This window comes from Eucyclogobius newberryi, unplaced genomic scaffold, assembly GCF_026437365.1.
Source record: "Eucyclogobius newberryi isolate DKJ021-1_F unplaced genomic scaffold, fEucNew1.0.hap1 SCAF_6, whole genome shotgun sequence".
Taxonomy (NCBI): Eukaryota; Metazoa; Chordata; class Actinopteri; order Gobiiformes; family Gobiidae; genus Eucyclogobius; species Eucyclogobius newberryi.
The window spans coordinates 10,583,229-10,606,066 of record NW_027316278.1 but is presented as its reverse complement, the minus strand read 5'-3'; the positions used below and the strand labels follow the sequence as shown (position 1 = coordinate 10,606,066).

Here is a 22,838-nt window from a genome sequence, read left to right as displayed (position 1 = left end):
TTATTATAACTATATACATGGTCTATAGTTGTTGTTTTTTTTACTTTAGAACTTTACCATTAGAACTTGCATTAAAAACACAAAGACACGAAACACTTTTTTTAAAATCAAGATTGTAATTCATATAACAAACGTCTTTATTATTTGCAACAATTTTGTACAATTGACAAAAATGTACAGAATCTCACGACTATGACAAATAGTGGTATTTTAACAACATACATGGCTTATTTTTTACAAAACTTTAAATTTACACAAACATGTAATGACAAAATAAAGCACGAGCATGTGTATTATTTGTGTCATTATTTGTGGAGGTCATATTTTTTTAACACACTGTTAACACAACCATTTTGAAGCTGGTACAACAAAAAGCAAAGCAAAAAGTGCTTGAGGAAAGGATGGACTGATAGACTAGCTTGTCTTTGAAGTAAATAGGTTCAGATTAGACTTCAGAAGGAAGAGCTGAATCAACTATCCTTTAAAAAGTGGTTTGGCCAATATAAACATGAACTGTATGAGGTTTCAAATCAGATTTGAGATGTCTGTCCTCATTTTGCTGCTCAGCAGCTAGAGGCAATTCAGGATGGCATGTGAAAAAGATCAGAAGTGCAAGTTAGTTTCTGCTTCTTAGATTATTTAATTGTGGGTGATCTTGTTCTTCTTGGGGTACAACATTGTACATGAACAAACCAAACTGAAAAAAATATTTTGTCTAAATGTAACCATACATGCGCTAACGGCCTCATTGACATTCCTTGATAGCGATAGTTCTTCCTTTGAACCCTTACCTCAACCTATGAGCTTATTCCCACAATAAACCATTTATGCTGGGAAATATTATGCATGTCTGAGATGGTTTGAGGTCACGAGATCAAATAGCATGCATTAAAGGCTGGAGGAGGTTCCTCCATTGTTCTGTTCAGTCCAAGATGGCATTTTTTCAGGCCTCGTACAAGGTTGTCCACTATGCTCCCTGTTGTTCGAGGAAGTTCACCTTATATGTCAGCTGGTGTCCATTGTCCCAGGCATATAGCACCTTCTCTTTTGGGTTGTAGTCGATTTGAGTGGTGTAGGCGTATTCGTTTGTAAATGGCAGTCGTGGGATAGCGTCTGTGTTGGTGTGAGTGTCATAAGCATAGTTCAACTCTCCTTCTTTTTGATTGTACACATCCACCGCATACAAAACCCCGCAGATGATAAAGCAGTTCCCGTAGGAGTTCCTTTTCAGGCTCGTTCTCCACGTTGTCTCCTTCTTCAGAGATAGGTCCCCTGGGTCCAGTTTGCTGATTACGATCATCTCCTGCTGGCTGTAGTCGTAGTCCCCAGAGGGGTAAATTACCCACAGACCGCTTTCGTCCACGGCAAAGTCGATGTCCGAGTGACCCCTCCATTTCCAAGGGGTGGTGTCCTCGTAGACCACATCGTGAAGCAGGGTCCAGGCGGCCACGTAGCGCATCCTCAAGTCGTATTTGATGATGTTTTTGGTGAAGGCGCGGTTGTAATAGAACGCTCCATTGTAGACAACATGGCCGGTGCCTATCCAGTTGTAGGGCAGTTTGAAGAGGTTACTCCAGCGACCTGGGACACACACATGGAATAGTGTTATCTACAAGTTCGGTATTAGAAATGTCTTCAGTAGAGAGACAATGCTTGGATGCACGACACCAATATATTTTTGCCTAATGTCCCTGTTCTAGATCTATTTTTACTCAGGAGTTTGTTCAAAAATACAAACCCATGTGCAATACTGACTTAATCATGTGCAATACTGACTTAATCATGTGCAATGCTGACTTAATCATGTGCAATACTGACTAAATCATGTATAATACTGACTTAATCATGTGCAATACTGACTTAATTATGTGCAATACTGACTTAATTATGTGCAATACTGGCTTAATCATGTGCAATACTGACTAAATCATGTATAATACTGACTTAATCATGTGCAATACTGACTTAATCATGTGCAATGCTGACTTAATCATGTGCAATGCTGACTTAATCATGTGCAATGCTGACTTAATCATGTACATTACTGTCTTATTCATACGCAATAATGTCTTATTCATGTGCAATACTCATACGTAATAGTGTCATATTCATGTGCGTATAACTATTTTGTTTGTTGTGTTTACTTTTGCCACTATTATTATAATCATTATTTTTGTCTTGTTATTTTTAATTTTTAATTTTAATTTAACATTTTTTCTCTCTATTCCTTATTAAAAATATGAGAGGTTTTGTCTATAAGAGTTTTGTTTATAAGAGTTTTTTCTATTAAGAGTGTTTTTTTTAAAGCTTCCTATAAGTTGTCTGTTCTTTAACTTCTGTATCTACACTAAAATGTCATATCTTATCTTAAATCTGATGCACTGAGGATGAACTGTGATTGACACATGGGCACACACTGACACGAGAACCTCCACAGAAAATATTAGTTGATTTTTCAATATTGGCCAGTCCAGATGTTGGTCAAAAAATAAAATTAAATAAATCAGTTTCTATCTGCCAATACTGCTGCTATAAATCGACCGTCCTTGTTTGGATATTCAACTTACAAAGCAGATTTGAGTTCCCAGATGTTTGTCCTGACATGACTGGACAGACACTGGAATAGATCTTTTCATATGTGTATCTATCATCACGATTAGTCCATTAATCGTTATAGCCTTATGTCCATATTAAATAAATAAATACACAAATAAATAAATAAATAGATAAACTGAAGATTGGCCTCTAGTGTTACTCCATCAATTTGAAATCCCAAACACTACGGGACAGTGGTCGGGTTCATCGTCGACAGAGCAAATCTTCAACGAGTGAGAAGTAAACGCAACCCCAATCCTACTTTATATTTAGACCATGTCACATCAGTACGGTATGCAAAGATTCATATAGATCCACTTATTCATGGTGATTTCTCATTTCCTTCCACTTTCCAAAGATGACACATACGACACATCTTCATCCAGAGGGATACTTTGCTGGATTAAACTACAATCAGAGGTTGTTTGGAAATACTTTGCTTTTTCTAAACTAATTTTAATGGAACAGATGAACATTGACAGGTACATGTGGAGTTATGTCAAGTTGAGTTATGTTAATATTTTCCCCAGAATGCATGAGACTCAACAAAACGTCTGGAAGGGTTTTGAGCTGGGTCACTTGAACATGCAGGCTGTGATCCAACTAGGACAGAACGAGGAGGCTATTTTTAGACTCATTCCCGCTTGTTGTCATATTAATGTGCTCAATTCTGTCCTTTTTCAACTCTGAGCCAGCAAAAAACACATCTGGAGTTTTGTTTTATTCATGCGTGTTTGGGTAATCCTGCATTTAGTCTGCCTCTCAAGACTCCCTCTGATCAGCTTGATATTTATTGCCTTTGTACCATGCAAGTTTTACATTTGGCCATTTTTTTCAGCTGCTGTTTTTACTTTTAGAACTAAGGATTGTTTACAATTTTTGACATGCATTATACCGTATTTTCTAGACTATAAGTCGCACCTTTTTTCATAGTTTTGGGCGGGGTGCGACTTATACTTATATACTTTTACTTATACTCTGGAGCAACTTATATAAGATATTATTTGTTATTTTCACACTTGCAACCACATTTCATACTCCAGTGCGACTTATATATGTTTTTTCTCTATTATGCATTTTTTGGCTGGTGAGACTTATACTCCAGTGCGACTTATATGTGATATTATTTGTTATTTTCACACTTGCAACCGCATTTCATACTCCAGTGCCACTTATATATGTTTTTTCTTCTCTATTATGCATTTTTTGACTGGTGCGACTTATACTCCGGTACGTCTTATAGTCCGGAAAAGACGGTAGTTATATTACCTGAAATACCAATGCAAAGGTTTAAAAAAATAAAAGAAACGTAGCATAATTATACACCATTTACAGGTCGATTGCACCCGTCTTGTTGATTCTTTCGGACAATGGGCTTGTTCCTTCGCACTTGAGTGTGACGTGCCGTGTTGCTAGTTCCGGGCTGCTTGCGGATGACTAGGTACCTGCATTCTCTGACATGTGCTCTGGCGTTCGCTTTGAACCCGGCACAACGGACAGGGATTACGCCAGAGGGCCGGATTTCGGAGGGTTCGGCGGTGCATTGTGGGACATAGAGCGACGAGGTGGAGGAGGGGAACATTATGCATATACACTCCCCAAAGCTTTAAACTCATATCTGTGTGGAAGTCTAACTGAGAGAGTGATATTTGTGATTGGAAGATGACACTTAACTCGTACGATGTGTTTTGTCAGTAGCGGGCTAAATAAACCTTGTTAGAGCTGCATGAAGCCGCAGTGGACACAGCCTGGTGCTGGACAAACATTATCATCTGCTCCCAAACCAAGCGTATGATATCTACAAAAACACCATCCATGTATCCAGGATGATCACGGAAACCAGGATCTATTTTCTCTAAGAATGCCAGAGTTAAGATGAATGATAACCACATGGTCCTCATTATAGACAGTATTTTTATTTTATTTTTATGAACACGTCCCACTTACAGCTTTACAAAAAAAGTTCAAAAACAAAAACAATGTGGACTAAAGCTGCAACTAATGATTACTTTAGAAGTCAATTATTCAGCAATTTATTTATCTATTTTAAATCAGAAATGGTTTATGACTTTTTGACATTTTGATTTAATAATGTTGAGGTTTTTTGTCTGTATGATCCAAATAACAGCGATCACAGTTTACTTTTATAGTCACAATTATTCAGATTAACTGTTGCATAAGGAAGGCCTTTAAAACTACATTTACAAACTATACAGTGACTCCCTGAATAATGGAAAATAAATAATAAATTGTGTAAATGGGAAGTAAGGAAACAACTTTAAACTGATCTGTGAAAAACTAGCGTAACGTCTATTCTAAGGTAACAATCCCAATGTAATTTAATGTAATGTAATGTTGATTTGTGCAGTGGAAACATTGGTCTGAAGTTCCTTTTCCCTCGCCCCACAGCTCACTCCTCCCACTCCTCACCACAGCTCACTCCTCCCACTCCTCACCACAGCTCACTCCTCCCACTCCTCACCACAGCTCACTCCTCCCACTCCTCACCACAGCTCACTCCTCCCACTCCTCACCATAGCTCACTCCTCCCACTCCTCACCGCAGCTCACTCCTCCCACTCCTCACCACAGCTCACTCCTCCCACTCCTCACCACAGCTCACTCCTCCCACTCCTCACCACAGCTCACTCCTCCTCACTCCTCCCACTCCTCACCACAGCTCACTCCTCCCACTCCTCACCATAGCTCACTCCTCCCACTCCTCACCACAGCTCACTCCTCCCACTCCTCACCACAGCTCACTCCTCCCACTCCTCACCATAGCTCACTCCTCCCACTCCTCACCACAGCTCACTCCTCCCACTCCTCACCACAGCTCACTCCTCCCACTCCTCACCACAGCTCACTCCTCCCACTCCTCACCACAGCTCACTCCTCCCACTCCTCACCACAGCTCACTCCTCCCACTCCTCACCACAGCTCACTCCTCCCACTCCTCACCACAGCTCACTCCTCCCACTCCTCACCACAGCTCACTCCTCCCACTCCTCACCACAGCCCCCCAGAGTTCAAATCACTCAGCACCAATTAACTTCAGTCATGCCACAGGAGAATCGCCAATTGCCAAGTAAAACAATTTAGTCTAATCATTCGAGCGATATTAGGAGCCCTTTAGAACGACGTCAGTGCGCTTACGCTGAGCCGCTAATGCAAGTGGTTTCCTCGTTTCCTTGTCACGAGCTCTGAAGGCTTCGGTAACGCTGAAGCAATAAACGCGAGAAGAAAGGTCTGTTGTTGCTTACAAAGATTTATGGCTGGCAATGACCCACACAAAGGGTCTTATGATGCATGAGTGAGAAGGGTTTGTCTGTTGTTGTTTCTTTTCAGTGGAAATGTTTGAACAGCGCTCGCTGGGGGTGCTGTGGTTTAAGGCGTCGCACGTGTGTCGTTGCTACCGCTGCGGCGTTTGATTTCTGGCTTTTATACCCTCTCTCCCATCTACTGAAGCCTTTTGGGGTAGAAATAGGGAAATTAAATGTTTAGAGGGATAAAGTAAGCAAGGGTCTTTTGGTACTACGAGCAACACGTCACACAGATTCACTGTGAGCATGACACTTTGCCAACGTGTCTCGTCTCTACGCCTCTGTTGTAAGTGTTGCCACGAGAAAATTTAAAATTCAATACACAATAACAAGAATTTTTGTTTTTTTGTTTTTTGTAGGTCAAGATTTTTAGACATTTTCAATTAGAGATAATAGTATTTTATTTATCTTACCATGTGGTCTTATACTTATCCTTCTAAGACAGCAAATTCTGTCCGATTTATATTTGTTTTTCAGTATCTATACTTGCTCAATTGAGTATCTAGGTTTGATACTAGTTTTAGTACGGATTAGCATTTGATTTTTGATACTTTTGACAATCCTACTCTGTGATGGCTAAAGCATCAAAGTGTTGTCCAGACAGTCAACTTTGGGGGGCTGCGGACAGTTGCCCTTTTTACATGTTTATAATCTAAAAAATGTATATTAGAGACTTTTCTGAAAATATACTGCACCAATATGATCACTGAAGAAAAAAAATTAACTTTTTCTACTTCAATTTGGTAATACTCGTCGGTAAAAGCAATAAAACATCTTAGTTTTTAGCTTGAAGCTCTCCTGACGCACTCAAAGAACAAAAATGTGTCAAACCAACTTGACACGATTGAACCCCGGTGAATATTATCATGTACTGCAGCGCTGCGAGTCACAGTTTGGTGAGCAAGCAAACCAAACTACTACAACAGCAAACGGTGCATGTGAAAAGACCCACCTTGTTTAAAGTTCTCCAGGTTTCTGAACTCCACCAGATTGTTGCCATAATAATAGTTGGTGACGTAGATCTTGGAATCTTTGGCCAACGGGTCCTTCATCCATGCGCCCTCGTTTCGGCCGTAGCTGTGGTGCTTCTCGGGCTGTTCGATGGAGGCCAGCGTGCCCTCGCAGTTCAGGATTTTGCCTAGAACAACGTCAAATATTGTATTAATTACACAGGGGAAAAATACTCACTCTACAGTCCCATTATCCTTGGGTTGTCAACATTGCTCACTTACACCATTGTTGGCTTGCACTGATGTTTACCAGACTGACACTCATTTAAAACCGTAACCATTGCACTTACCAACTATCAAGTCCCCAAAATGGCACTCAGAGATGATAATATGACAGAAACTCATGAATATTAGCTAGGATTTGGTCCATAAGCCCACAAGCAATTAAGGCCATATTCAGATGCATATAACTGATGTAAATGACAGTGTTTACATACCATTAGTATTAGCATTATTTGGTCTTATGCTAGCTATTTTTACTTTAATTTATTATTATTTACTTTATTTTATTATTTATTATTTATTTTTATTTTTATTTTTATTTTTATTTTTTTCCTCCATTCCCTATTAAGATATGAGAGGAGTTTTGTTAATAAGCGTTTTTTGCTTTGTTCATAAGAGTTCTATTAAGAGTGTTTTTTTTAAACTTCTGTCCTTTTCCTCTGTATCTACTGCGTTGCAACAATGAAATTTCCCCATGTGTGGACAATAAAGGATTATCTTATCTTATAACGGCTCTGTACCTGCTCTGTGCAGACTGGGCCGGCTGTTGTTGTTGGAGTTGTCCAGGAGCAGGACGATGGTGGGCGCGGGTCTCTCGGAGGCAGGCGGGGTCTGTCTGGTCGTTGTCGTAGTAGCCGTTGTCGTGGTGGTTGCCGTGGTAGTGGTCGTATCTGCCGGAGTGGTGGTGCTGGCGGTTGTCGTGGAGACTGTGGTGGTAGGTGAGGCGGTGGTGGGAGGAGCTTCAGGTTCTTCCGTGGCCTCCAGAGTCTCCAGGACCATCTCAGATCCTCCGTCCTCAGACTGCGTCTCCTTCATGTGGCGGTGGGACGTGTAGGATTTGCCAGAATTCTCTAAAGAAACAGGAGCAGTATTTTTTAAAACACATGCGTGACTTTTGCAGTACTTCAAGTTTCCACAAATCTGCACCAACAGCATCTTTCACCTCCCAACAACAGATCAAAAGCACAAGTTTAACCCAGAGAAGACATTCGACAAATAATAAGAGGAGACACTTAATGATAAAAAAATAAACAAAAATAAAACATACGATTGAGAGCATGTAGTGGACAAAAAATGTAGAAGAAGGCAATTGTTTGTGTATGTTTTATGTGTTTGGAAAACTGTCAGAGGTTCTGCAAAAATGCATTGTGCATTTTATGACCATGTGTTCTTGTTTCATGTGATTTTCATAACATATAAAACTGTGACTGAAATTTTTCTTTTTCTTTTAAAACCAAGTTTTTATTGCTGTTTGGTGTCGGCAGAGCACAACATACAGTTGCTATTGGTGTCACTACAAATTAATGATAAAAATAGTTTTTCCTCAAAGAAGATAAGATAAGACAACCTTTATTTGTCCCACAATGGGGAAATTGCAGGGTTGCAACACAAAGTAGGCACAGAAGTAAATAATAAAAACAGATAACTTGTAGAAAAAGTCTTACAAAAAACTTCTTAAACTCTTAATAAAAATAAAAATAAATAATACGAATGTTGCAGAAGAACTTGTATTCAATGGAATTAATAGAATGTATAAACATTATAATTCTTAATTTGTACTCTCTAGATATAGACTACTCTGATAATCCAAGTACCGGTACCGAAAACCAGGTATTGTTAAGTATTGATACCCCCAAAAAAGTACATAGCCCCAAATAAAATACTTCTAAATGGAAGACTTGAAAGTTACTTTTTAAACCCTCATCTAAAGGATGTTAGATAGATGTGAAATAGTCTCGTCTCATCTTCATGAGTCCTGGTGACAGCAGGAGACACATCCAAAACCTCACATCAAAGACCACACATTAACAATGCAGCGCAGAGAAAATATTCACTTCCTCTTCTTCATCTGACTTGGATGAAACTGCTGGTGTCAGAGTCAACACTTTAGAAGAGAAACATGACACTGGGCGGCCATATTTCAAACACTTTGTCTGTCACCATAAATTCACAATACAAGCCGCACATCTTCACAGGAAACTATTATTTCTGTTTCTGCACTACAGCTCTTCAATTTGGTTTCCATGAAATGTCAAAACGGTTCTTCTTGTTAATCTGTATTTTATGCTTATGAGTGTTGAAAAGTACAAATAAGTGTTTAAAGCTTCTTATTAGAGAATAATTATACATTATCCTGATCCTAATATTAGACGACCAAGTATTCTGACAATCAAGTGTAATTAATTTACCTATAATGATCCAGTAATGAGCTTTTTTGCATTAAAATTATTATTATTTAAACTAATGCATCTCTATAGATACAACATATTTTGATGATAAGTCAAGTCAAGCTCAATGTATACCATTCATTCCTTGCACATATTTCCCAAACTGTAAAACCATTAATATTTTTTATTGAGCTATTAATTTTAGAAATGAAAAATAACTGCAAGATAGATTCAAATACTGCCATACAGTGGAACTTTCCGGGCAAAGCAGTAACATATCCATGGAGATAAGAGCCACATTTACAGCCGCTCACTGTCCAAGCTTCATTCCACCATCAAGTCGCAGCATTCTTTTGTTTCTCTAAATGCATTTCCCTCTGAAATACAACCGCACATGAAACAAGATTAACTTCTATTAGAACAGGCTCATAGTTAATGCTCCGCTTCACAGACTCTACGCAACAGGCCACGTTTCTGCTCTGTTTTCCGCAGAAATAGAAATGACAGTGAATTACCGGCAGACACGAACCAGAGATGCTGCTGTCTGTCTGTGAGAGGAACGCCACGTCGGCTCCTGCCAAACACATGCTTCAACTGTGCATCTTCTTCCACCGAACGTGTCCTAAAGTGGCCCCTGCACACGGGGCCCATAAGAGCCCACTGCAGGATTGTTAAGTTAACAGGTGGGTTTAAGAGAGCGGCTCCAGTTTTACGGCGTCGGGGAGGCTTTGAACGGGACCGGGTGATAGCAGTGACTCGCGCACCGGTCTGAAACAAGATGGCGGCTGTGGCGAGTGCGTACATATGGGCACCACATTTTTGACAGCATTTTCTTACATAAAGTTCAAAGACGTATTGAATAAACGGCTGTGTTCAATATTCATTCATCTTCTTCAGCTTATTGTAGGCATCCTGCTGATGAGAAAGAAGGGCTGTTGCCATGAATATTGTATCATTTGAAAGGGGAAAAGTACTCAAAATGTTGAATTAAACAGAAAGATGAAAGCTTTGAATAGTTGCAATGACGTCATAGTCGCGCCTTCGCTGCGTTTTCATGCACAGAGAACTCTAAACACCCAAACCAGATTAGTCTCCGCCCTGAAACAGACCACTGTCCAGGCCCGGGTCTACATGGGTGTAAAAGGGTGCATTGCAACCTCATTTAACAGTGTTTGCACCCTCAGTTCAGCATTTCAGGTGTGTTAGATAATGACACTTAATGGAAGAGTATCATCTTAGCACCCTTTTCAAACTCAGAAGCACCCTCAGTCAGTTTGGTCTGGACTCGGGCCTGTACCAGTCTAAATCCATCAAATACCAATGTACTAAATGCATGTCTTTAAATAGGCATTCTGGTCAGATGTTTAAAGGTGCAGCATGTCCCTTGTCGGATGTCGGACCCTCTACCAAAAGTCACATCATTCAAGGAAGTGCCATCTGGTCGTACCACCTTCTATTACAAGTTTATCTGCTGAGACTTTTTGTGTGATGGTAATAAAACCCTAACACAATATGTAGACACATATTCAGTTGTATCATCTGGACTCTGTGTTTTTGAGTCGTTCTGTGTGAGCCCTGCCCACCGGGCGGGACCCCCTGAAACTTTTGGATGAGAAGCGAAACATTGAGTTTTTCTAAAAATAGAGTCCAGATGATTTTTTTCTACAATGTGATACTCCTGGACGAATGAGGGATTACACCCACTTGTCCCTAACAAAATATAGTACGATTTATTTGTTGTAAATCCGTAAATCCGGCATGTTTTTTTTTGTGTGTTTTTTGTGTTTTTTCTGTTTTCTTTGTCTTTGTGGGGGGGAAATAAAATAAAAAAGTCAAAACGAGTGCTGACACTATTTTCCAACTCCCCCAGCCTCTCAAAATCCCCACTCAAAAGTGTTATTGTAAATTATAATTGAGGTATGTAGAAAAACATCCACTTTTTATCTTTTATTGTTTTTACTGTGTACGTATGATTAGGGCAGAAGTAAAAAAGACACTGATGTGAAAAAGTTGGAGAAAGGTTTGTATTACATAAAAATATTGGGGTAGTCTTTTTGAGTGTACATTGTTGCGACTAAGGACCTCTGATGGGATTATTCTGAAAAGGTTCAAAAGGCACTGACATGTATTCTCCCAAAACAGGCATAAATATCCATACATCATGCGTCTAACCATATGTTTCACGAGTAGAGTAACCTCCTAATCCAATCGGAGCCAGAGGTATATTTTACCATTGCCGTCCCGCAGTACATTAAACTCACTCCAGGCTTTGTGGTTGACCTGCAGGTTAGAAGGACGGCTGACGGCTCTGATAAAAGCAGTCTCCTCACACTTGCCCAAGGATTATGGAAATGCAGCCAGATGTTTCCAGAGTTTGGAGCGGTGCAAAGATCTGAGGTTCACATGTGGGACAGAACACGCAGCCTGACAGTGCTGTGTTCAAAAGACTACGAACAATCTCAGCTATTCACTCGCACTATAGGCCCAAAGGCAGTGGAGGAACCATTAAGCGCTTCCTGGTTAAAGTAAAGGAATGTAAGGGACATGGCAAGACACTGTTGATCCAGCATACCGTACAAGCTGCCCGTGTTTTGTCAATACAAGATTTCCTGCTTACGAGTGGAAAAACAATCCTGCGTTGAGAGATTAGTGAAGATAATTGGCACATTGTACTGAGGTTGTGTCGTGTGCCAACTTTTAGAAACGTTGGTATCAGCATCGTGCAACAAGGTGTGTCTAAAGATAAGGAGGGCTGGGCATCTCTACTGTAGTTTAGTTTGAAGTTAATGCTCTCACCTTCTCGGCGCTCTTCCCCGTCAGCCTTGGTGGCCTTGTAGTAGGTGATGCCTCGGACGACTCCAGGCTGGTGTCCCACCTTAGTTTTGGGTGTCGGGTCGGGTTTTGCTGCTTTGGCCGGTTTGATCACCTCCTTCTTGGGTTTGATAACCTTGTCTTTGGGCGACTTCGGGGGAGGTTTTGCCGCGGGAGACTTCTTGTTTGTTAGCTTCAGAGCGTCCTTGGATTTCGCACCGTTAGTGTCCTGGAACAAAAGCATGCCTTGTTTAGAGGCGTGTCACATTCATGTCATGTGCAGGTGCAGGTTTTTAAAAGTTGCTAAATGTCCAAATATATCTCCCAAATATGGCCTGTATGACTTCCATGTTGGGTTGGGTTATAAATAACAGTGTAAACATGAACTATTTTAGGCATATTTGAAGAACGACAGTGAGTCGGAGGCCCAATGTTAGCTGTGGGAAGGTCGACTTTTGAACGGTCAACACAAAGGTCATGATAATATAATAATTGAGGACAAAATGAGGTGCATTGCTCATAAATTCCGTGTTTAGTGTCCGACCTGTGCCTTGTTCTCGTCCTTCTGCAGCAGATGCAGGCTGAGGCCGGACAGCTCCTTCTTGATGCTCATCATGACGTTGGAGTAGTTCTCGTATCGTTTGAACTGGTTGGTCAGACTCTGCATGCTGTCACGCACAAAGTCATTCTCCCGGGTCAGATTGGTCTTGATTGTCTAGAAGAGAGACATCACTTACACAATGCAAAACTCTACTTCATAAACTGCCATTTATACATTACTTTTTTGTATTGTTTTATATTTTTACCGCAATGGAATCTTTAAATATTCATAAAGGGAGAAATAGTTTTGAAGTATGCTCTAAATAGATGGATAAATACTTCCATATAATTCCCAAAAAAGGGGAAATACAGTACTTTACGAGCAAAGCCAAAAAAAATACAAAAAATTCAAGTAGTAATAGTTGCAGATATATGAAGTGGCAAACTTTAGTAACAAAAAATGGCAATAGTAACGCCACCAGAACAGTTAAAGAACTAGAGAAATAAACATTATAATTTAGACCTGAAGTATCTTTAGGTGGACTATAGACCATGATAAAACCAGGACTAGAACAAGAGCAAACAAAGTCGACATCAGGACTAAACCAGGATCAAACCCAGACAAGTGCACGCAGCTTTAACGATCAAACTACTGTTACATTTAGTTAAATCAATGCCTTTTCTGTTACTCCCACAGACAATCCTTACCTCCTCCAGCGTGTTCATCTGGGACATGACCTTGTTGATGTAGGAGTGGACCTTCAGCATGTCCATGCTGTACAGCGTGCCCTCCAGCAGGTCCACCATGGTCTGCAGCTGCTCCAGAAGAGGAAACATGCATCAATCACTGCGTCCCAAACACTCTGACATCTTAACGCACCTCTGAGTGCACTTCCTAAACATTTACTTCCTCTTGAGAACGCAGCGCAGAGTCTATAATCTAATGCACTAATGTAGAGGTCTAACCAGGACTAAAACAATAATAAAACAGGCCTAATATATGAGGTTATGTTCAAATTTAAATAAACATAAATATTGGCACTAAACTGGGAATAAACCTGGAACTAAACCTGGACAAAGTAGAAAACTGAAACAGGATCAAACCAGGTTTAAACAAGCAGAAGTTTAAACCTGAAAACACCCGAAATTGCAAGTAAACCAAGAAGACCTAAAAACAGTACTAGACTAGGGATAAACCAGACCAAAACATCGCATTTCATTTAATCTTGTTGTTTCAGTCAACATCTTACAACTAGACAACAAAAGGACTTCAACAGGACAAACCAGGACTGAACCAGGTTTGTTAAGGCAGGACTGGGTCTAAACTCAAGTGAAATCAAATGAAAAACAAACTAAACACAGTCTACAACCTTAGTATTAAAAACAAAGCACCGGACTAGGCCTAAACCAGAACAAATCCAAACCAGCACTTAACCAGGCCTAACCAGGATTGACCCATATCATATTCACCAGGATTAACTCAGGTCTGAACAAGAACTAAACTAAAAATCAGACCAAGACAAGCTTAAACAAACCCACATCCTAATCTCAGAATGCACTCAGAACCCCACAGGGATGAACCAAGACTAAACCGGAACTATTTCCAGACCGGGACCAACCCACGACTTAAACATTTGCTTCCATTTACTTCCACTGTATTGACCCAGACTCTTTGGGAATGGGGTCAGTCCGAGGTCGTCTGATGTACCAGTTGCCTCGGGTTTGTCCCGTATATACTCGAGCCTAAAGCGGCACATCTGGAAGCTGCCGAGGGCCCGCATAACGCTTCTGCTGCGGGTAATGAAAGAAAAAGGGTGAACCCACGTGTCCCGCTGGAGACGGCGCGCTGGCCAAGAACACAACGGACCCACGATGGAGCTAATCGGAGGTGAAGTGAAGATGTGAAATCGTTCTTGACTTAAGAATGACCTGAATGATTGAACACTATCTAAATACAAGGCTTATGTTTTTATCAGCGCTCTCATAAACCTTTCATTACAAGGTTTGCACGTACGATTCATCATATTGTTGTGATTTATACCGCAATGCTACGTATTAAAAGTATTGAGACCATATGTACTATACAGAACTACTGAACTGTGCTGAAATATTATGAATGGAACTAAACCAGGTCTAAACCGAAAAAACAGGACGGATTTGGACTTAACCAGGACAAAACTCTGGATTAAACTAAACTATAAAACTAGGATAAACTACTATAAAACCAGGAGTGCATAAGTTAATCGTATAAATCAAATTAACAGTCCATTACCGTCAGTTCAGTGCTGCATCAGGTCTAGATCCAGTGGCAGAAAGAAACAAAGTACAAAAGTAAAAGTACTGTACATAAGTCTTTCTTTTTAGGTATCTTTACTTAAGTCAATTTTGCAGGATACTTTTTACTTTTACTTCATTTCAGAGCAAATATCTGTACTTTCTACTCCACTAAATGTTTAATTGTATTGATTAAGTACGCTAGCTTCATTAGTTCTTCTTCTCACTGCATTGGCTGTGGGTTTATTTCTAATACGTCTGTGGTGACATTGTGCATAAAGGTTTTCAGTTTTTCAAGGCTTTGGACAAACAAAAATACTGACAAAGAAAAAAAAAATGATAAAAAAATACAGTTGATTCTGTTGACCAAAAATCATGTCTTTATCCTACATACACTGCGTTACTACTACATTTGACCCGTTCATAGATAGTTCTGAAAAATAAGTGTAAAACGCATTTACTCTTTTACTCTAAAAGTACATTTTAAAAAGTTTAAAATGCGTAAAACAGGTTTTTACAATTTTCAAATTTGGACTTTATTTGGTATTTGTGGAGAAAACGATGAAACAATCTGTAGAAAATAACAGGAAGTGACATCACACTAGATGACATTGTTCCAGTCAAAGTTTATGCATAATTTACACAAAGAAACTACTTTTTTGACTTTCTAAACATAAATTACACATATTTTTTTATTTGTCAAATTTAAAAAAAGTGACATTAGATTTTTGCCCAGTGTTTGCTGGTATTTTCCTAGTGTGATGTCATCAATTACAAACAGGAAGTGACATTACAAAACTAAAAAATCTATTCTGTGACGTTGATAATTTTAAGCAACATTCTAAACATATTTATCTTAACTGCATTTTAGTTCAACGAGTGCTCCAACTGTCAGAGGCGCTTTAAAGAAAGAGGGAGATGTTTTACGTGTTTCACTTCTACTTGAGTCATTTCTTTCCCTTGTACTTTTACTTACTTATTTACTTTTAATTGATTGACTGATTACTTCTTCCACCATTATCTAGAAGTACAGTTACAGAAACACTTGGCAGTAAAAGCAACGGACCGGTGACTTGTGACATCGGCTTTATGACCCAATAATAGCTCTTTGAAGCTACTGGAGCCGGAAGACTGAAAGTAAAACATTTTCATATTATGCACGTCAATCATCAGAACTCATGCGCTACGTCAGACCTAACTAATAAAAAGTACTTGCTTAAATACAGATGAAACGCTGGCTTTAGTTTGTCTTTTCAGTTGTGTTCTAGTTTAGAGCGATCTGAAAACATGGTCTCCACCCTAAATGTGTCATCCAGGCATCTCCCAAGACCCATGCAGCCCATTTGAGTCAGGGAAATCTCCATCACGTGGTCATGATTCAGGTTTTTGGTCCTCTGACTGTAAGTGTTGTTGGGTAAGACGCAGACGCTTGTACGAGTCGGGTGCTAAGTCAGCCATTATACAATTAGGGTCGACAGAGATGTGAGCTTGTATTATTTAACAGTGAGCTTGTGTAATAGCTTACCGTTAAAGGATCCTTGACCTGATGTCTGTGAGAAAGCGATTTAGCCAAACAATGCGTAATTTCAGCTGTTCATTATGTGAATGTGGTAATGGCAAATAAAATATCACTGTTTCACACCAAGTGCACAAAGATCCTGTCCCGACTAAAGAATTTAAACAAAGAAAAAAGAAAAGTTACAGCACAACACATCATTTAGTCCCTGAATTCTGACAGTAGAAAACCATACTATAGACACTGAATCTGCTGATATAATGCTTCTACTGCTGTAAAAAGTCTACCCATGCAGACTTTATTAAATCATCTAAATCATCAACTGGGCAAAGTTTTTAGAGTAAATATGGTTTGCCAATGCTTAGAACTTAAAAACAGATCTCCGGAGGTTCTACCTATGACATAACAAAACTGAAACTGAGTGTTTTGTGAGGCTCAGAGGGAGAGAACCTTGTAAACAGGATTAATGAAACAAGCTAAATACAACTCAATGTATCTTGTAATATGGTTAAAAGCTCAAGAAAGTTAAATTTGAATAGTTCTGGCACAGCTCTGATATGAACTGGCTTATACTGTATAACCCTCTGAAGGGACGAGTTATTAACATGGCACTTACAAAAACGTTACATCATTTAATCCTCTTTTCCCATGGAACTAGAGCAGGGCGATATTTTCCCCAATATTGATCAACCTCGATTTTCAATTTGATTTTCCTTACAAAACATACAGGTTGACTTCCGGTAAAGTGAACAGAGAGTTTGTTTAGTGACGACAGGACCAATAATCCCAGAGAAAGGCTCAGATTTGGACCGCGTTTACGTAGCCTCCCATAATAAGCCTATAATTGCACGAGCACTTTGCAGCTATATTGGCAGAAACACTCAAATCCCTGCATGAAATCAGAGTTTCGTCATCTGCGGCTCTCGTTCTCTCTGCTCCTCGCCTCATGTATCAGCCGCACACTGTCAATCTACTGTTACTTCTCCTCTCACATCGCATATTTGGCCGTGTCATTGACTTGGGAGTTAAATATTTTGTCTCGAGAGGTAAAAACAACATCAAAGTGGCTGTGCTTTGCGCTCTAGAGCAGCTGTCACTCAACTGCAGGAAGCGTATGTGACAAAATCGCTTGCAAACTCACATGCTCAGCGGCTCTACGGCCCTGGGCGCGTCAAAAATAAACTCTACAGCGGCTGCATCAGGGAGAGGAATACAGTCGACACCTGCCTAGAGATTGACCAAAGTTTCGATCCATCAACCCTTCAGTTTTTGTCACAGCCCTACTACGTGGGACCGACCTGGACGAGTGAGGTTTACACACTTCCCGCAATGAGGTTGCACGCTCTCATGATCTGACCTTGAGCAGCTCGGGCGCCTGCTTCTTGAGCCGGTCCATCTTCCACTCGTTCTCGCAGGGGTTGAGGGAGGACGGGGGAGCGGTGCAGGAGCATTTGCAGTCCGATCCGGAGCTGACCGTCTCCACAGTGTAGAAGTCCTCCACTCGCACCGCCCCGCTCTTCAGGCGCGCACACGCATCCCGGGACAAGGGCCGCATGATGCACTTGCACCGGCAGTCGGAGCCCTCTGAGGTCATCCGCACGGGTTCTGTCTCACCGAACACCTGCAACAAACAACAAGTAAATCGATAAATGCATTGAGAGATATTTTGAGGTTTTTGAGGTAAATCGATAACTACAAAACAAACTGAACTACTTGTTGTTGTACACCCCTTACGGCAGTTTCCTTGCCTGACCAGCCATTCCCAACATGTTTTGACAGACTGCTTTACAAAACCGTGAGGGTCTGGGACTCGACCGCAGAATTTCAATTTCTAGGGCGGAGTTTAGAGCAGAACCGATCACATAAACCCAGAAGTGACGCAAAAAACGCGACACGCTTAACCGGATATTACGTAGCCCATGTCAACAAGGCGTGTTCCGCGTTATCCGTCCCCGAACGCAGAAAATGTCTCCTGAATTGCGATGACGCCCTTCGCATAACCGCATCTAACGCACGTTCATCACGACGAGTAGAGCGGACTTTCCTGATTGTTCAAACCGAAGCGAGAGCAGAAGTAAACGGGTTCGCCATCTTGAATGTTTTGGAACGGGGGTGGAAAGCGGCTGGCGGGTCAGGCAAGCAGTTTCCAGTCATTCCTACTCTGTATTTGAATGTAGGAGGTTTTGGACCCAAACCATAGATACAACCCCTGCTTGTAATATTCTCCTAATGTTCAGAATCATATCTATTACAGACTTTTACATACTTTAGTGCTTCGTTCGATGATTTAGCAGAAATACACACTGTTTCTCAGTTATTTCTCAGTTATCGCGTTATTTTTTTCTTGCTTTTACTTTTTTTTACGACCGTGATAGACACATGACACAAACAAAACCACGTGTTCCTCTGATTGGTCGATTTGCCTGTCAATCATCAGAACTCATGTGGACAAGACACAGTTTCGGGCCACATGTTTCTGTAAAGTACTTTTAAAATCTTTGAAATAATTTGGTCTTAGCTCTTCAGGCCAAGAGTCCCCTCAGGACAGGAGCTGTGTGTGAGATTTGGCAGAACATTATGCCAGATGCCCTACCTGGGAAACGACTGTAACTGGAGTGGTCAACATTTACCCGCTCTTGTTTCTTCTTCAACATTGTACTTGGCCTCACTTGTTCCATCCGCCCCCCTCTGGACCTCCACAAATAACACACATTTTTTTTATTATATACAAAAACAAATCTTACGGAAGGAAAGTGGTCTGGAGAGGTGACCGCATGCATCCTGTCTCTGCACACATCCCATTAAAACAGTGCGTTACGATCTGACCCTGGACTCCACTGTTGGACGTCAGGGCTTTGGCACAGGCCACAAACAGGAAGACGTGCCTGGCATCAACTAAGCCACAACTTTCACTCAAGAATGTGTCCAGATTTACAGCCCGATGACGAAACAGGGCAGCTGCAGAGATTTCGCAAAAAAATCTACCTGTTTTTATTGATTTATTATCTACTCTTCAAATGCTGCGCCTGGATTGATTGGAAATGTGATGTGTGGGTGATGAGGGCCGTGGGGTAAAAGACATGTTTAGGGGAGAAAGAGAGAGTGACAGAGAGAAGATTTGACACAACAATTGAAACAACCCGCTTTAAGTCAGACTTGTTAACAGGAAACGAACGCGTAGGTTTGTATAAGTGCAAAACATAAGTGCAGACGTCCTGACATAAGAGTCTGCGGAGGTTCTGTGGAGCCTTAATCGTGTAACTCATGTCTGACAAACACCAAAGTTAAAAAGAATATATAAAAAAAGCAGCAGCAGAAGACCTGGTAAAGTAAATATCCATCCATCCATCCATCCATTAGTATATAATATTTTGTGTAGCCTATTCAAATAAAGTGGAATTGAATTAATTGAATTGAATGAATAAATGATTACATCTAAAATCCACCAAAATACTAGAAATGACACATGATTTATTCAGATTTTTTAAAGTATTTATCATTTTAAAAACTACCATGTACCGTATTTTCCGGACTATAACCTTTTTTCATAGTTTTGGCCGGGGTGCGACTTATACTTATATTTATACTTATATACATATACTTCGGAGCGACTTATATGTGATATTATTTGTTATTTTCACACTTGCAACCGCATTTCATACTCCAGTGCGACTTGTATATGTTTTTTTCTTCTCTATTATGCATTTTTTGGCTGGTGCGACTTATACTCCGGTGCGACTTATAGTTCGGAAAATACGGTGTTTGTCGGATGGTGGGCCACAATCTAAATCCAAGCAAACTTAGACGGTCAAGTGCACCATTATATATTCTTATGTTGTATGGTAGAGTGAGAATTAAGCATCATTCTCACATCAAGAGGGTCCTTTTAGTGTTGAGACTCTCTGTTCTCCGGATTTCCTGCATCAAATTAATACTTGCACAGTAGGGTAATGGGACCAGCCCAGGTACTACTACTACTACTACTACTACTACTACTACTACTACTACTACTACTACTACTACTGTCGCCCACTGGTTGAAGGATGTGTCAAATACAGAAGGACAGGAGATTTTCATAACAGGGATAAAAAGGGTAAATACAAAGTCCAAATAGTGAACTAATGTAGTAACTCTTGAACCAGTAGATGTTTCAGACTGTCCAACATCTTGAATTCCTAACACATTGTCTGTTTCTATTCCATGTATTATTCTGTTTCTTCTTAATCCTCTTAAACATATTGGAACAAGCAGGGTCAATTTTAAATTTTCCTACGCACAGATTCTTGTTTTCACTGGAAGTCGTGCCGTTGGTGACAGTTTAAATTGTCAAATGCACACATGTGTTTGCATTTTCAAAAACATGAATTTTGCATCAAGCACATTCTTTAATGATAAAGTATGACCCGCTTCCCCAAAAGAACAGAAAATTGTGACAAAAATACTATGCCAAGACCAATACTAGAGTTGTTACAATGGCCAAAAAGTAAAATGATAAATGTCTTATATGATGTATTATTTGGGCCTTGTGAACTGCTGTTAGTATAACATTAAAATATGAACTTTGTCATTGCCAAACACCAGCGCAGCGAAAGAGGAAGCAGTTTGTATCAAGCTAAAACGATGACGCTCAGTACAGACGTGTGCAGTTTGCAGATAGCGCGCTGATATGGGAAAGAATCAATCTAAAAGTGATCTGCCCATCCCGGAGACGCCTGTCATGCTGCAATGTCAAATAAATATGGGAAAGAGTGTCTGGAATGATATGTATGTGGTCTGTCATTTATTTGTGATTTTAATGCATTTTTCCTGTTGTGTGAAGCACTTTGTGTATGAAATGTGCTCTACAAATAAACTTGCCATGTCTTGCTTAACGTTATACATGCTGAACTGCGTGGATAGAGCACACCTGAGCCAGGCCGGGTCGGGTTTAGGGATTCACACACTGCACATGGAAGCAACATCTGGTGCTTATTCTGACCATTTATTTACACAAGGAACATTCAAAAAAAACGAATATGACCTAACACGGCCCTGGTTCATTCAGTGCACGGGCCTGGGTCGATTTGGGTCAGGTTGGGACAGAATGGCTCCAGGTTTCGAGTCAGGCTTGATTCTTTTAGGGACTGGTCTGTGTAGAGGATTCAATTTGAGCTCTGGAGAAGGACTAAATGAGATGAATTACTCAGACGTGTGCAAATAAGATGAAACACGACTTCAGGTAAAACTCCACCCTGAAAATGAAAGTTGAAACATCCTGATTTTTAAAACATTGTCAAAATCACCACCTTCGAAACTTTGTCTACGCCCACTCCAGATATGTGTTTGATGAGGATATAACAGTGTAGCATGGTTAAAACTACAAAAGTTAGAGGACATTTAAGCTTTATACTACTTCACCTTGACTAGTGTCTTTTCATTGTAATTTTCCAAGTCGAATCGAGTATCAAAAGAGAATACTTTGTCCAAAAAATGTGTCATACACCATTTGATAGGTAAGATCTGGTGCGTTCAATTTCACTTACCCTGAAAAAACCTCTAAGGAAATGACTGATCAGCCCATAATAAGCCCTAAAAACAAATAGATAAAAGCCCCCTGCAACTTCACGAGCAAAAAATAAGCCCATAATCCCTAAAAAGAAGCAAGCTGACACAGTTGCTAATAACGCTGACCTCCTGAGTCGGGACAATCATGTGGATAGGTCTGAAGAGGTCAAGGCAAGTCGAAAAAGTTCCCAAAGTGAGCTACTCGAGTGTGAGCTAACACAAAGAAGAGGATAAGCTCCGTCGGGTTAAGGATCACATTTCTATTGAACGCCGAGTGATTTATGGGCTCGGCGACCTTATCTTATCAAGACACCCACTCAGAGCTAATTCTAAACACGGTTTCTGCTTCCCCCTTGATGGAGGAATTGATAATAATTTGTCACATTTGCCACCCAAGTTCACAAAATCCCAAACACAAAGCTTCTTTTATTAGCTTTGCTGATGCATCGCTGGAGTGACAAGTGTCCGGCAGCTGTGATTAGACCAAGTTTAAACAGAATTAAGCCTGCAGACGTATTATGGGATGCGGTCTGGAGGAGCAGTGTCGATGGGTTTCAATGTTCGCAGCTGCTGCATGTTTTGAGCATTAAACAAATGGCTCTGGTGCCAGGAGCCTGTGTGTGTTGTTGCCAGTTGGCGATTCTCACTTTGCAGACTAAACAAAAAACAAAGCAGATAATTAGCCTGGAATTAATTAAAAAACAGACAATGGATTTCAAGTATTTTAATGGTAAAGGAGCCATGAGTACGGAAGTATATTTTATAAATGAGGTGCTGCAAAAACAAGTACCGTATTTTCCGGACCTTTTTTCACAGTTTTAGCTGGGGTGCGACTT

The 22,838-nt window shown here is 40.4% G+C and overlaps 1 protein-coding gene across 1 annotated transcript in view; it reads right to left on the bottom strand.

Annotated features, from left to right (window-relative positions):
- Positions 1-785: 785 nt before the first annotated feature.
- The window catches only part of LOC140346892 (olfactomedin-like protein 2A), a 34,302-nt gene continuing 12,249 nt past the window's right edge, over positions 786-22,838 (bottom strand). The window contains exons 2-8 of the mRNA XM_072433112.1: positions 17,816-18,079; positions 13,377-13,484; positions 12,673-12,843; positions 12,114-12,357; positions 7,671-8,000; positions 6,870-7,055; positions 786-1,581 (exon numbers count right to left, since the gene is read on the bottom strand). Coding sequence (XP_072289213.1) covers positions 968-1,581; positions 6,870-7,055; positions 7,671-8,000; positions 12,114-12,357; positions 12,673-12,843; positions 13,377-13,484; positions 17,816-18,079 — 1,917 coding nt within the window. The 3' untranslated portion in view covers positions 786-967. The remainder of the gene's footprint in view (positions 1,582-6,869; positions 7,056-7,670; positions 8,001-12,113; positions 12,358-12,672; positions 12,844-13,376; positions 13,485-17,815; positions 18,080-22,838) is intronic.